Source organism: Polypterus senegalus, chromosome 7 (assembly GCF_016835505.1).
Source record: "Polypterus senegalus isolate Bchr_013 chromosome 7, ASM1683550v1, whole genome shotgun sequence".
Lineage (NCBI taxonomy): Eukaryota > Metazoa > Chordata > Cladistia > Polypteriformes > Polypteridae > Polypterus > Polypterus senegalus.
In genome coordinates, this window is record NC_053160.1 from 128868020 (window position 1) to 128882745 (window position 14726).

At 39.1% G+C, this 14726-nt stretch overlaps 1 protein-coding gene across 4 annotated transcripts in view; it reads left to right on the forward strand.

The window, feature by feature from the left end:
- xrcc4 (X-ray repair complementing defective repair in Chinese hamster cells 4) overlaps window positions 1-14726 on the forward strand; it is a 442595-nt gene that overhangs the window by 327695 nt on the left and 100174 nt on the right. The window contains exon 8 of one of the 4 annotated variants that reach the window (XM_039759287.1): window positions 477-517. The exons of the other annotated variants lie outside the window; for them this stretch is intronic. Within the exon in view, the coding sequence (XP_039615221.1) occupies window positions 477-492 (16 nt within the window). The 3' untranslated portion in view covers window positions 493-517. The remainder of the gene's footprint in view (window positions 1-476; window positions 518-14726) is intronic. 4 annotated transcript variants of the gene reach the window in all.

Consider the following 14726-nt stretch of genomic DNA (forward strand, 5'->3'; position numbering starts at 1 on the left):
ACAATGTGAGATACATAATGTAAAGGCGTCATAGGGTGTAAATACAGCTGGGTTTTGCAAATGTGATTGTTTCCATCTCTACCTATTGACATCAAAAACCACTAAGATCGGGTGATGTTTTCAATTGCTTCTGCTGTTTTATACTGTGCATGTAATGAATTCCATCTTTGGGGATAAAACTAATAAGGTTGTCAAGCCTTTATCTCAATCAGCATTTACCTCTCAAAGAAATATACTCTATAGTGAATTATTAAGTAGAAGAAGCTCATTTATCATGGCATTGGCTGTTTTGCAATTGGTTCTTTCTTCTGCTGAATTCTGGCTGGTATCCAGTTTTACACTCCTATGTCTAGAATAAAGACTTCCCAAGAAGACATAAAAAGACACTCTGGCAACAGCTGTTGCTTTGCTGTTTTGTTTCCACTCACACTGACCACTATTCTCACATTCCTCTCTTCCTTTTGTCTGACACACAGGTTGACGTTTGGGTAATTGGACTGCAATTCTGATCACTTAGGTAAATGAAGAAGCTTATTGAACTTTTTACATTTCTTTCAGCTTCACAAGGGTGGTTATTTTCCCTATTGATTTATGTTTTCATTTGTTGAATACCATCAAGGTATTAAAATCATTTATTTTGAGATTCACCAAAGAGTTAATTTGTTTCAGAATTGTTAGTGAACATTTGATATTATACAAATTTTTTATGTGATTAATTTTCTCAATTGACATCAAGACTTTTAAAGTACATAGTCAAATGTTAAAATAACATTTTTGAATAATTCACAATACTTTTTGTCTTTAAATCTGTTAATTTTCTTAACCTGAATTTGTTCATTGCAAGGTCATTCATTAAGATACTGATCATTTTGTCTGGTGCTATATAAAAATCACAACAAATTGATGGAGAACAGAGTTTGTAATTATTACCAAAAATTAATAAATAAACAAAATACTAACAAGATTCAACACAAAAAGTGTGTCACAGGTAATATTATACTCATGCTCATATTTTGTATTAAATCAAGTTGATTGTGTACTTTAAAAGTCTTCAAGTCGATTGAGAAAATTAATCAAATCAACATATGGACAAGATTTGTTTATAAAAAACCTGTTTACCTCCAAAATAAACCCATGCAAGAATAAAAAAATATTTCTAATAAAAAATGAAATGTAATTTCTGTGACATCACTGTAAGTGTATTCTTACCAGTGAAACAATGTTGTGTACTCTTCAATTCTAAACCCTTCAATTCTAATCAATAAATTAGTCTGTCATTTTCATATCACACATTTCAAATTTAGAATTCACACTGTAATCTGACACAGCATGCCAGGTTAAACCTGCCTAATCCAATTCAGGCTCATGGGAAGCAGCGTAATATCCCTGTAGCACTGAGTGCAAAATAGCCTGCTCTGGATGGGGCTCATTTAAGGAGACATGCACACTCACACATGGCTATTATAAAACAACACTAAGCACAATAACCTGCACCTTATTAGGGATGTGGGAGGAAAACCAAAGTACCTGGAGACAAACCTACTCAGACATAGTGATAACTTGTAAACTTCACAAAATGATTGAGATAACCATGGTGCCACCATCCCATGTAATATGTTAACCATATAAGAATATTTTAAAACTAGACATTAAACCCGTTAAAATAACGGGCGCTAGAACAGTAGTGCATAAACATTTGTATGAACAGTCTATATTAAATGGCAAAGGACCTTGTATATGGCTGTAATATGTGTCACTGTATTGTGTGCCTTTAATTTTCTCTCTCAGTAATACTGGTTTGTATTCCCGTAAAATGCCTGTAATTTTGTCTGACAGTAATACAGTGGAACCTTGGTTCACGACCATAATTTGTTCCAAAACTCTGGTTGTAACCCGATTTGGTCGTGAACCGAAGTAATTTCCCCCATAGGATTGTATGTAAATACAATTAATCCGTTCCAGACCGTATGAACTGTATGTGAATATATATTTTTTTAAGTTTTTAAGCACAAATATAGTTAACTATACCATAGAAAGCACAGCGTAATAGTAAACTAAATGTAAAAACATTGAATAACACTAAGAAAACCTTGAACAACAGAGAAAACTAACACTGCAAGAATCTGCGCTATAGCCTTATGACCTGCTCGCTAAAAACTCTTTTTTTAATGAGTTTTAAGCACAGGGGAAAAAATGAACATTTGAAAAATCTGTAATTTAATAAACAACCAAGAAAAGTAACATTGCAACAATGCACGCGCGTGCCTGTGTGTGTGTCTCTCTTGCGGGCCTGCGTGTGTGTGGTCTCTCGCGTGTGTGTCTCTTAAGCGCGCGCCTCTATGTCTGTGTGTGTGTGTCTGTCTGTCTCACGCCTGTGTGTGTGTGTGTGTGTGTCTGTCTCACGCCTGTGTGTGTGCGTGTGTGTGTCTGTCTGTCTGTCTGTCTGGCGTGCCTCGTGTGTGTGTGTGTGTGTGTATGACTTGTGCACCTGTGTGTGTGTGACACGCGCACGTGTGTGTGTGTGTGTGTGTGACACGCGCGCCTGTGTGTGTGTGTGTGTGCGTGACTCATGCGCGCCTGTGTGTGTGTGAGACTCGCGCGCGCCTGTGTTTGTATCTGTCTCTCTTTCTGCACAGGGAATGCACAGGAAGAGACTGAACACGTGCTGTGTGGCCCCGTGCAAATCTAATGTGAAAAACTGGCATTGCAAAAATAGATAGTGTGAAGTATAGCGGTCCGGACACACACAGACGGACACCGTTTTAATCATCACCCACGTTTATTTACAGAATGCTATACAAAAGTCACGTGCACCGCCACCAAACCCCCAGCTCCCCAAAGTCCACAAACACAGTCCTCTTCACACAAATACTCAGGCCTCTCTTCGCCTCCTCTGCCTCGACCTTGTCCACCTCCTCCTCACCCGACTTCAGCCTTGATTGCAGGGCGGCGGCTCCTTAAGTAGGTGGCTGATTGGTGACCACACCCAGCCACCTGCCACAGTACTCCCCCGCTAGCTGGGACCTCCCGGTACCAGCGGACCATTCCGTGAGGACGAAGACGCCTCGGCTCCAAGCCGACACATTGCAGGGTAGGGCCCGAGCCTGTAAAGAAAACAGAAAAACAAGGGGCGGGGACATTGCCCTGACGCAGCCCCTCGGCTCGTCCTTTCAGCTGGGCCAACGTTCTCCGCTCCAATCGGCACTCTGTTGCTCCCCCGTTCGGCTTCCTCGTGCGGTAAGTCGGCGGTCCCTGCCTTGGAACCACCCGTGGGCTCAGGCGTTGTGTCTAACTCCCACGCTGCGGGTTTTCCTCAGCCTCCGCAGAGGACGGCCCTTCACGTGACGTGCGCACCCAGCGACACGTCCTCCCATGTCGGAGGAACTGGCTTCCCAAGCCGTTTCCTCCGCTTACTTTGGGACGCCGCAGCGGCTTGGATCTGCTCATTGTAAGAGCACAGACCCGGCCCCGCTGGCGTCCGGAGCTTTACGGGGTCGGTCTCACCTACCTTCCCCGCTGTACCTCTCCGTCCAGGAGCTTCTGCAGTGCGACAATCCTTTTCCGCCTGCGGCGCTCGACTCAACGTCACTGCCATCCCTCCTGAGTCCAGCGTCTCCGCCCGGAGGGCACATCGCTCGGCCGGAGGCGACAGCACAAGGCGCAGTTCATCTTGCAGCTCCTGCAACACAGCCGCCAAGGAAAGAGAAGCAGCCGGCGGTGGGCTTACCTTGTGCGGGGTTCCACCGACGGACTGCTCTCTATGGGCCTTTCCCTGCGGCCCAATCGGGTTTCCTGGGTGCACGGGACGGACATTCCCTGCTCTCGCCTTCGACCAACCGCTGGCTGGCAAGAGAACAGGACATGCTATCCACTCCCGTGCCTGTATCGAGGAGGGTCTTTTGACTGGCCTTCTCGCTCTCCTCTCTCACTCGAGAGCGTCTTTCCAGGCAGCTCTGTTGCTGCTGCGGCTTCCGAGCCACAGCCTCTCCGTCTCTGCAGCCCCTTTCCTGGGCTCCGCGTCGGCGAGCCGCCCCCCAAAAGCAAAGTCTTTCAATGGACCGCCAATGGTCCATACAGCACTTCGTTGCTGCGGGGTTGGGTGCACACCGCCCCTGCGGCATGTGGGTGGGCTCCCCTGTTGTGCCGGGCCCTTCACAGAAATATTTATCACTGCAGGTCCCCACCTTGACCCAGGTAGAGCATCCTGCCGACTACGCCACTGTGAAGTATAGCGGCCCGGACACACACAGACGGACACCGTTTTAATCATCACCCACGTTTATTTACACAATGCTATACAAAAGTCAAGTGCACCGCCACCAAACCCCCAGCTCCCCAAAGTCCACAAACATAGTCCTCTTCACACAAATACTCAGGCCTCTCTTTGACTCCTCTGCCTCGACCTTGTCCACCTCCTCCTCACCCGACTTCAGTCTTGATTGCAGGGCGGCGGCTCCTTCAGTAGGTGGCTGATTGGTGACCACACCCAGCCACCTGCCACAATAGATAGATAGATAGATACTTTATTAATCCCAAGGGGAAATTCACATAATCCAGCAGCAGTATACTGATACAAAGAAACAATATTAAATTAAATAGTAATAAAAATCAAAAAAATGAAAATGAAAAAAATTTAAAAATGTGGGTCCCCTTGTAATTTTGCTGATTTGAATGCATGTAACTGCTCAATGCTGATTACTTGCATCTCCAAATTGGTTGGATTAGCTCATTAAGCCTTTAACTTCATAGACAGCTGTGTCCAATCATGAGAAAAGGTATTTAAGGTGGTCAATTGCAAGTTGTGCTCCCCTTTGACTCTCCTCTGAAGAGTGACAGCATGGGATCCTCAAAGCAACTCTCAAAAGATCTGAAAACAAAGATTGTTCAGTCTCATGGTTTATGGGAAGGCTACAAAAAGCTATCTCAGAGGTTTAAACTGTCAGTTTCAGCTATAAGGAATGTAATCATAAAATGGAAGGCCACAGGCACAGTTGCTGTTAAACAAACCCAGGTATGGTAGGCCAAGAAAAAATACAGGAGTGGCATATGCGCAGGATTGTGAGAATGGTTACAGACAACCCACAGATCACCTCCAAAGACCTGCAAGAACACCTTGCTGCAGATGGTGTATCTGTACATCATTCTACAATTCACAAAGTACATCTGTATGGCAGGGTGATGAGAAAGAAGCCCTTTCCGCACTCACGCCACAAACAGAGTCACTTGGATGCAAATGCTCATTTGGACAAGCCAGATTCATTTTGGAACAAAGTGCTTTGGACTGATGAGACAAAAATGGAGTTATTTGGTCATAACAAAAAGCGCTTTGCATGGCGGAAAAAGAATATCACATTCCAAGAAAAACACCTGCTACCTAATGTCAAATTTGGTGGAGGTTCCATCATGCTTTGGGGCTGTGTGGCCAGTTCAGGGACTGGGGCCCTTGTTAAAGTCGAGGGTCGGATGAATTCAACCCAATATCAACAAATTCCTCAGGATAATGTTCAAGCATCAGTCACAAAGTTGAAGTTATGCAGGGGTTGGATATTCCAAGAAGACAATGACCCAAAACACAGTTCGAAATCTACAAAGGCATTCATGCAGAGGGAGAAGTACAAAGTTCTGGAATGGCCATCACAGTCCCCTGACTTGAATATCATCGAAAATCTATGGGATGATTTGAAGCAGGCTGTCCATTCTCGGCAGCCATCAAATTGAACTGAACTGGAGAGATTTTGTATGGAAGAATGGTCAAAAATACCTCCATCCAGAATCCAGACACTCATCAAAGGCTATAGGAGGACAGCGTCTAGAGGCTCAAAGGAGCAAAAGGAGTCTCAACTAAGTATTGATAAATACAAAGCATACATTACATACAAAGCATAGCAATGGGAGCTTCCACCTGCAGCTATAGACTCTTCAGTACGCAAGCGACTCTCCACGCTAGTGTTTAGATCTGGACGGTGTATGTGCCCCAAAAAAAAGTCTGACTGCATTCTCGTAACTTTGCTTGTGTACTAAAGTGTCAGCAGGCACTTTTCGGGGCATTACACGTATCTTTTGAGCATGCCCTCTGCACTCTGACTTTACGCTGTAAGAAGTAAGTAAATAACTCAAGGTAAATAACATTCGATCTGGAGTTTATGTAAGTAATATATAAATGTTAATGTTTTGGGCACATGTTTCGTCCTTACATACACCGTCCTTTGTATGTAAGAGCCAAATCGAATGTTATTTACCTATTTACCTTTATTTATTTACTTACTTCCTACATCGTAAAGTCACAAGTAGAGTGCAGAGCTTCCCATGTACATATACAAAGTACAGCAATGGCAAAAGTGCACTCTTGCTCCGATATAGAACAGTCATCATGACCTGAGTTGACCTCTGTTATAGCGTGCCTATGTGAAAACAGCAGTGTCAAATGCGGGGGGCGGGTGTTGGGATCGTGAATGCGGCTGAGAGAATAAAACTGAATTAAAAAAAACAAAGCTAACCTTTACAAGTATCATAAATTACACCGGCTGTTACAGACTGGAATCAAATTTATGTTTTTATTCTAAAATAGTAAGAATACGTGCAGCTCACTTTTCAAAACGGATTCGTCCGGGATCGAACCCGTGAAGTTTTGATTACTAGAGAACAGATGATACGGTTGCTCGACCAAAGCGATCATAGCAAATGCGTGTCAATGTCGCACCCTAACGCGGGTTCTTTTTCTGCAGTTATATTCTTGAGTAGAAGCATACTTGTTCTGTTATATTTGTACCTTTTGTGAAAGTGTTTCTTTGATATTTGGAATTCAGGCTTCAGACATTACACACTTCATGTCTTCATTTTGTAAATTATTACTAAAACATGAAAAACATTTCTGTTTTAACGATGTGTGTATATAGATCTTGTAGACACGGAACACATATGAAATGCAAGTGTTCCAAATAACAATATAGTATTTATAAAAGGTGTCATTTTGCTTGACTTCTCACTCTATACAACCCTAAGCAACTGACACGCAGGTAAACAGACGAGCTGAGAAAACTGTGCGGGGTGGGGGGGATGTGATAGCAGGCTGCTTTCTGTTTGCTGCTTAGCCACACATTTACAGGACAAAACACACTGACGGAGAGGTGAGAAGCAATTTAAGGTGGGACGGATCTACAAGTTTTTTTCGTAGGCTCTGGTGATTCTAGTGTTAATAAAATCTGTTCATGACCATCAGGCAGGGTGACTTACCAACTTCTCAGATACAAAGCCAAAGCACTCTCCCTCTAAGGGCCAGTTTATACTTCACACTCAGAACACATATGTGCACACATCATGGCTGCCATGAGTTCCCAGCGTTCATTTGACGCATCCCCTGAGCACGTCCTCAGAAATTCACACAACGTGTGCGAGAGTTGCAGTACCAGCAAAAAAAATCAGGGGTTGCAGTGTGATCAGGTCAGAATGTGACTTTCTGAATCTTGACTACCAAGCATCATAATGTCTTAAGTAGTTGGAAAACAACAATATAAAGTTGAAATATAACTTTCAGTCTTTGAAAATAAGATTTTTTTTTATATGGGTAATTATGGCCAAAATGCTTTAGATTGTTTAAAGGGGATTAGATGGAAGTGTGAAATTTCTCAGTTAGTATGGGTGAGTTGCTCAATAGTAAAGTAAGGAACCCAGAAATTGAATACAAATGCAGAGTCAATTATTTATTTTTTTTTGTGTTGATTGAATTAGTAACTTTTATTCAATTATAGTATGTGAAATGTTCATTCTGTCCAATTCAAGTGTGACTAGTATGCCTAGAAGTGGCATGGTAGATAGCACTATAGTCTCATGTGTTCAGCTTTCAGCCCTTACCTTTGTGACCTTTTGGATGTTTTGACTGTGTCTTCATGCATTTTTTTCTAGATGCAGCAGTTCTTCTCTAACCACACCAAAAATGTGGCACATTACATGGTCATGTAATCTGTTTATATGCAGTATTCTTAAACAGGAACATAAGTCAATATGTCTGTATATTAACACAGCCTCTTATTTATGTGAATTTCCTAAATGAATGGAAACAAATAAAATCCCATTTACTCTAAACAGACTTTAGTAAACTGAAATACTTTTTAATCATCTGATGAAATCATCCCATACTTAAGGCATAATTCATGTGCTAAGTGCCTTGTGATGGGCATTTAGGGTATTTCATGCTGTCCTCCACAAGATGCTTGCATTAGAACAATATTTACGAGAACAGGCTATTCAGCCCAATGAAGCTCACCAATCCGATCAACTTAATTCTTCCATTAGAACATTAGAATAATCTGGATGATAACAGGCCATTCGGGTAAATGTGACCCCTAACTGGACTAAGCAGTTTTGGTATTAGCATAATGTAGGGTTTTATCTAAAATAATTTACATTTTTTCCCCCCAGCCACTTTTCCATGCCTTTTCTGATTCATGTTGATCTTTTGTATTTATAGCATTTATGGTTCTTAATTCTGATTAAATCTTAAACAGTCCCACAATGGCATATGATACAGAAGCCTTTTCCCCACCATGTTGTGGCTTAATTTGTGCATGTGATTAAAGCTAGAAAACCACTGAATGCTTTAGTTTATTTAAAGAAGGCTTTTTTTTGCTACAATGGTTTCAGGTAGCAGCTTTATATTTGTGTCCATAGAAATACTCAAGTCAGATTTACTGTCTTAACAGATGAAGTAATACTTTCCAGTCATTTTAGATTGTTTGGAATGGGATTCTGTGTGAAATGCTACCATAACCTCTTTTGACCTGAGGGAGTATTAGATTTAAACCAGAGAAGGCATTATTTTTTCACTACTAATTACCTTGTTGCTAAAAACATGATCACCATATAGTTTTCTCAAATTTGTAGTCTAAAATAGAACAGCTATGGAAAGCCAGAGCTTTTTTACAAGGAATTATTTAGCTTTATGTGTATTATAATTGTAAAGATTTTTATTAAAAATGATCACTGCTCTGTTGAATGTAATGCTGAGATTTTAACAGCTGGGATTTTTCTATGGGATTTGCTACTTTTTCTGTTTTTAATTCCCTAAACATAAATGTGAGAAATTAACTGAATAAACTGAGTTTGTAGCTGACAGTCTTAACAAAAAAGTTAAGTTATGTAGAAGGAAATTACTAAATGCAAAGGGACAATCCAATTAATTGTAAAATCTTCATGTAAGTGAGTATGCTGCATTATTGAAGGGAGATTTCCCATTCAAGTACAGTAATAATAATTCAATACATTTAAGCGCAAACTGTTAATAAGTTCCTGCGATGAACTCCTTTGGCAAAAGAGTTAAGAATTCAATAAATGTTTTTATTACATTTCAAGTGAAATGTTTCCTGATTTTCAGGTTATTTTTGTCCTTTAGATAAAATAAAAAATAGTATGAACATGCATCCATAAAACCATTCATGCATGATCTACTGGAAAATTGCACATTTAATTTCAGGTAGAACATAAATGGAATTATGCCAGTAGATTTACTGTAAAAATTTCAGTGAACTCTGTACACATGGCAATACTATTTTTGGACCATATTTTGTACAGGAAATTACACCCAGCAAGCAAAAATGTTGAGAAAGACTTGATGTTGTCCATTCCACATCAATCGATCCCAGGAGTTCCCAGTAGGATATGATGGGTCAAAGATACTCCTTTACACAAATCTTTAAAAAATTGGGATATGTAATATAGGCATGTGGAATGTCATTTTATGCTGTTTTGATATTGCTGATCATGAATATTATATTTTTTTAATATTTGATTTGACTATTCTTATTTATTATGTATTTCTAACTCATGATGTAAATCATTACATTTCTTATGAACACCCCGAATTAGGGCAGCATACACTACAGACCATTTTTATATTTACAACTCTATCACATTGCATGTACAATATTTGATATTCTGCACAAATTAGAATGCCATCTTTAATTAGAACATTGTAAAAATATCAACAATACTGGCAGCTTTGCATCTCTTCTTTCTTTCTTTGAGACCTAAAATAATGTAAAGGTTGCTAATTCATATCAGGCTATTATAAAATGAACAAGTGGTCTAGAGACTTGTGATAATTTAATCAATAGTTGAAAGACAAACTCTGAGAGGTACTGCTTGGGTGAGGGAGGGTGTCATAATCCACCAAAAAAGGAGCTTAGAGAGATATTAATTGGAAAGTTTTAAGACTTTAATCTGTTAATTGTGCTGATGAATTTTTGAGCCGCATGCCAAGATTGCACTTTTTTTTGTTTTTACCATTAATCAGGTACTTACAGGACTCAATGTATTCTACAAAAATTATATGTGTTTAAAGAATAGAATAAGCTTAACACCAGTATACACAGCATATATAAATTCATTCATGTAGCACAATTAAACCATTTACAAATAAATCCATAGTATGGAATGACTGATTCAGAAATTAAGGCACTGCAATGTTTTTGTGCTTTCGGAGATGAAGAGGCAGAGGCAACAGGTATTTCTGAGAAAATCATTGACCAGAATCTGTTTTGGTCATTTTAATCTGTATTTCAGAGATTAAAAAAGATTTGAAAATGGGTAAGGATTGGATTATACATCATTTTCTCACAGACTCGCACACACAGCTTACCTCAGAGTTTAGTTTTGACTAAGAAAGACAAATTGATAGATCTCAGCAATAACACTTTTTACCAGAACTGTGGACTGAACTGTGCAATTTTAAACTATGCCGCAAGCTTATCAAAAATCAACTAGAATTCTTTTGCCATCTGAAACTACCTATTTATGTGAGGTTGGCTTCCCAGTCCTGGGATCAGTAAAAACAAAACACAGAGCGAAGTATGATGTCAAAGACAATTTGAAAGTATACCTATCAGAAATGCTGTGCAGGAAGTATGCTTTATATACACCAACCCCAACTGTCTCGTGGAAAATGCTGGCCAAGGCCTGATATATGAGTGTCTGATAGAAAAAAGATTTTAAAGTAATACATGTGAAACAAACAAAGCATTTGTTTTGCACAATTTATTGATATTAATGATTTGTGTCAAAATGTATTGTTTGCTATGAAGGAAATTATTTAGCTTAGCATGCTTAGGTGATAAAGAAGCCTGGGAAATTCTTACTCACAATACACTACAGGCAGAGAACTGAGATGTTCAAACTTATATTAAGTATTTCTGCATTGTTTGTGGCTGAATAACACATTAGTTGCAACTATAACATTCTATTCTAATTATAAATTCATAAATAACATATATTTTTAAAGGTTTATTTATCTGTTTAACAGTAGCCCTAATTAACCCAAAATCCTTTACTGTAACTTATTACAGTAACAGTTTATGTAAAACGTATTAATTGTTCTGTACTACAGCTGGAATTAATAACATACAATTGCTGATTTGTTTTAAAAATTACCTCTAGCCACACCTATTGTGTCAAGCTTTTTTATTATTTGTGAATTAAGCAGCTGGCTCTTGATGTAACTACATAAATTCTGTAAATCTGTAGTTTAAGATCTTTCTGTAATTGCTGACAGATACAAGTCCAACAGAGCCTATTTTTGTGTGGTGTTATTGTGACATGTCTTGAATTAATTTTCTCTAAATGTCATGACATTGCAAAGTGCGTTATTTACCTAAGGGAAAATGCCCTTTCCATATGTCACCAAGGGTCACAGCTAAGGGTAAACCAGTAAATTCTTTACGAACAGAAAAGAGGCCAATTAATACAAAGGGCTAACCTGCACAGAGTTTTTGCTCTTCTTTTTGATCTTTTTTTTTTTGCATCTGCATTTTAAAAAACAAAAGCTACTGAACTTAAATTGTTTAATAATATACTATGTTATTATTCAAAAACTGTGCTAGATGATGCAAGATCTTCATGATGACACTATCAACCAGAAAGTAAGCTTGTTTATGTACTGCTTGTATGTACTTATCTGTTTATTTGTTTATTTTATGTTTCTCTTTTGAGTTGCAGCTGCTATTACTTATTGTTAAATGGTTACACATTAGTGATTAGTGATGTCTCATGAGTGTTTTGCGCTTTGCCAAACGTTCTTCATACTTACGTCCTACTTGTAAAACTCTACTTCTCAATCAAAGCCATGTGCTGTGTGTGTTTTTAGTGGGAAATCAGCTTAGGTTTTTAATTTAAACATGATATTTAAAAAATGATGCTTATTTATGCACATGGTGAAAACACCAAGAAATAGTATTCAAAGACCTGTCAAAACATACTTTCAAAAAGGTTGTTTGTTTTCTAAAGATAATTCTGATGCCAAAATGTACATTTTCATTAAAATAACGTGTTCCTATCAGATTTTCTCTTTTGTTTTTAGGCTTGACATTAAGACATCTTTATGTTTTTGTTTTAATATTTTTTAAGTGTATAATTAAATCAAAAAAAGGGATTTTGAGTTACAGGTGTTATTCTCCATAAAATTCACTTGCTAAATCATCATTTTTATGTATATGTTTTATGTATATGTGAACAGGAGCAGATAGATTTATGATTTCAATTAGTCCCATCATTATTCTCTGTTCTGTATCACCATTCATATTGATCACAGTTATAAACCTCTTTAATTAACATTTCAAAATGAAATGCAGACATATAAAATATTCATTAGTCTCTTGGATATTACATCAGAAGGGCAACAATAAACAAAAGGGAGATAACTGCAGATGACTCATATTAACTAAGAATATATTGGTTTTTGACGGCTGAGGTAGAAGTTTATGGATGGACTCTGTGTGAGAGCTCCTGAGACTGACTGTACAAAAGCTTAATGAGCATTTTTTAAAATTAGGTGAGAACTTTCATTAATTCGGATGACTTGTTCCAGAGTATTTAAGATATACCACAAGATTATATGTAGTTTTGGTCACTTGACCAATTTAAGAGCAAGGCTAAAGAGGACTGATAAGAAGCCTATTCTCTTGAAGATTCAAATGTTCCTTATAGTAGAGACATTTTCCTGTATTTTAAAAACCACCATCAAGATTACTTGTCCATCAATCACACAGAATATGAAAGAAATGCAGAAAGTACTTTAAGGCAGAGGAGCTTTTGTCTGTTGCACCTCTACATGACAATCACCTTCTCTACCCTCTCAAACCTACCCAGTATTTAACCATCGGAAAATGTTCGGAATTACAACACTTAAAGATTTGTATTTACATAATATCTTTGCTTCTTATGAACAATTATGCTTTAAATTTAATTTCCCATTAACATAATTTTCCACTACTTTCAAATCAGAAACATTGTTAAAACGAACCTGCCTAATTTTCCTCACCTCCAACCCAGTTCTATTCCTGAAAAAATAAACATCTCAGTAAACATAAACATATTTAAAGTTCCTTCCTTTCCAAGATACCAGGTCACGGTGGAGAAGGGATCTTTCACTTAAAATCTCAGGGAAATAGTGGAAGGTAGCCATGCATAGAATATACTCTAGCTGCATATGCACAAAGCATTCAATTATTGAACTTAGAATCTTTTATTGAGCACATTTATCGTGGTTAAAATTGTCCAAAATGTATTCAGGACAAGATTCAAAGTGCGAACGTTGCAATATACTGTAGCTCCTGACTCACTGGGCCACATGTTTTGGGCGTGCACCAAATTAACATAATTTTGTACAAAAATATTTGAATGCTTATCAAACATCTTTGGTGTCACAGTTACTCCTGACTCACTAATAGTTGTGTTTGGTGTACTCCCAGAAGGGCTTAAAGTGGAGAAGGAGAAATTGATTGTAATTGCCTATACCACACTACTAGCTTGCAGACTTATCTTGTTCAGCTGGAAGAATCCCAGCCCACTTGTTAAAAGTCAATGAGTAAATGATATTCTATACTATGTCACAGACGGCTGGGGTTCTTACCCGGCCGGGACGCCTAGAAAGACCAGAAGCTGGCATTAAAAGCTTCCGGGTCAGGAGGACACAACTGCCCTGGAGCAGGAGAGGACCACGGGAAAGGAAGAGAGACTTTCCTACTCGTTGGGACCCGTGGCCACCGCCAGGGGACGCTTTAAGCCTCCTGGGACCCGGGAGAACATTACTTCCGCCACACTTGGCAAGATGGCGGAGGAACCTGCCAGGGACGCCTGGAGTGCTTCCGGGGCAAAGGGCAGCACTTCCGCCACACCAGGAAGTGCTGCCGGAAGATCGTCATCAGCCACCTGGAGCACATCCGGGCAGGAATAAAAGGCGCCGCCTCCCAGCAATCGGGGAGCTAGAGTCGGGAGAGGGAGCAGGACGAAGCTCCCAGGAGGAGATTGGCGGCCAAGGACTGAGAGAAAGAAAGTTCATTTTGGGTGATTATTGCTTTGTGCATTGTGTGGTGTTTGGGACTGTGTTTATTAATGGAAAATAAACGTGTGATTTTTATAAAGATGTGGTCTCCGACTGGTGGTGTCCGGACAAGTCTCACAACTACCTGAAATTGGAAAAAAATAAAGTCTCACTGAGAGGATCTGTTTAAAACTTTTTTTAAATATGGCAAGATATAATTAATAAAATTTTAGATTAAGCTTTTGTATTGGCGGAAAGGATATTCTCCCTTCTTTGTTTTTTAAAAAGAATTGCTCTTATTGTTGGCTCTCCTCTTTTTATCTTGGGTGGGGATAGAATTCAGGTTTGTTAAGGATGTCTCGATTGTCTGTAATGTTACTTTCTTTGTTGTTCAAGTAAGCCTTGATTTTATGAAATG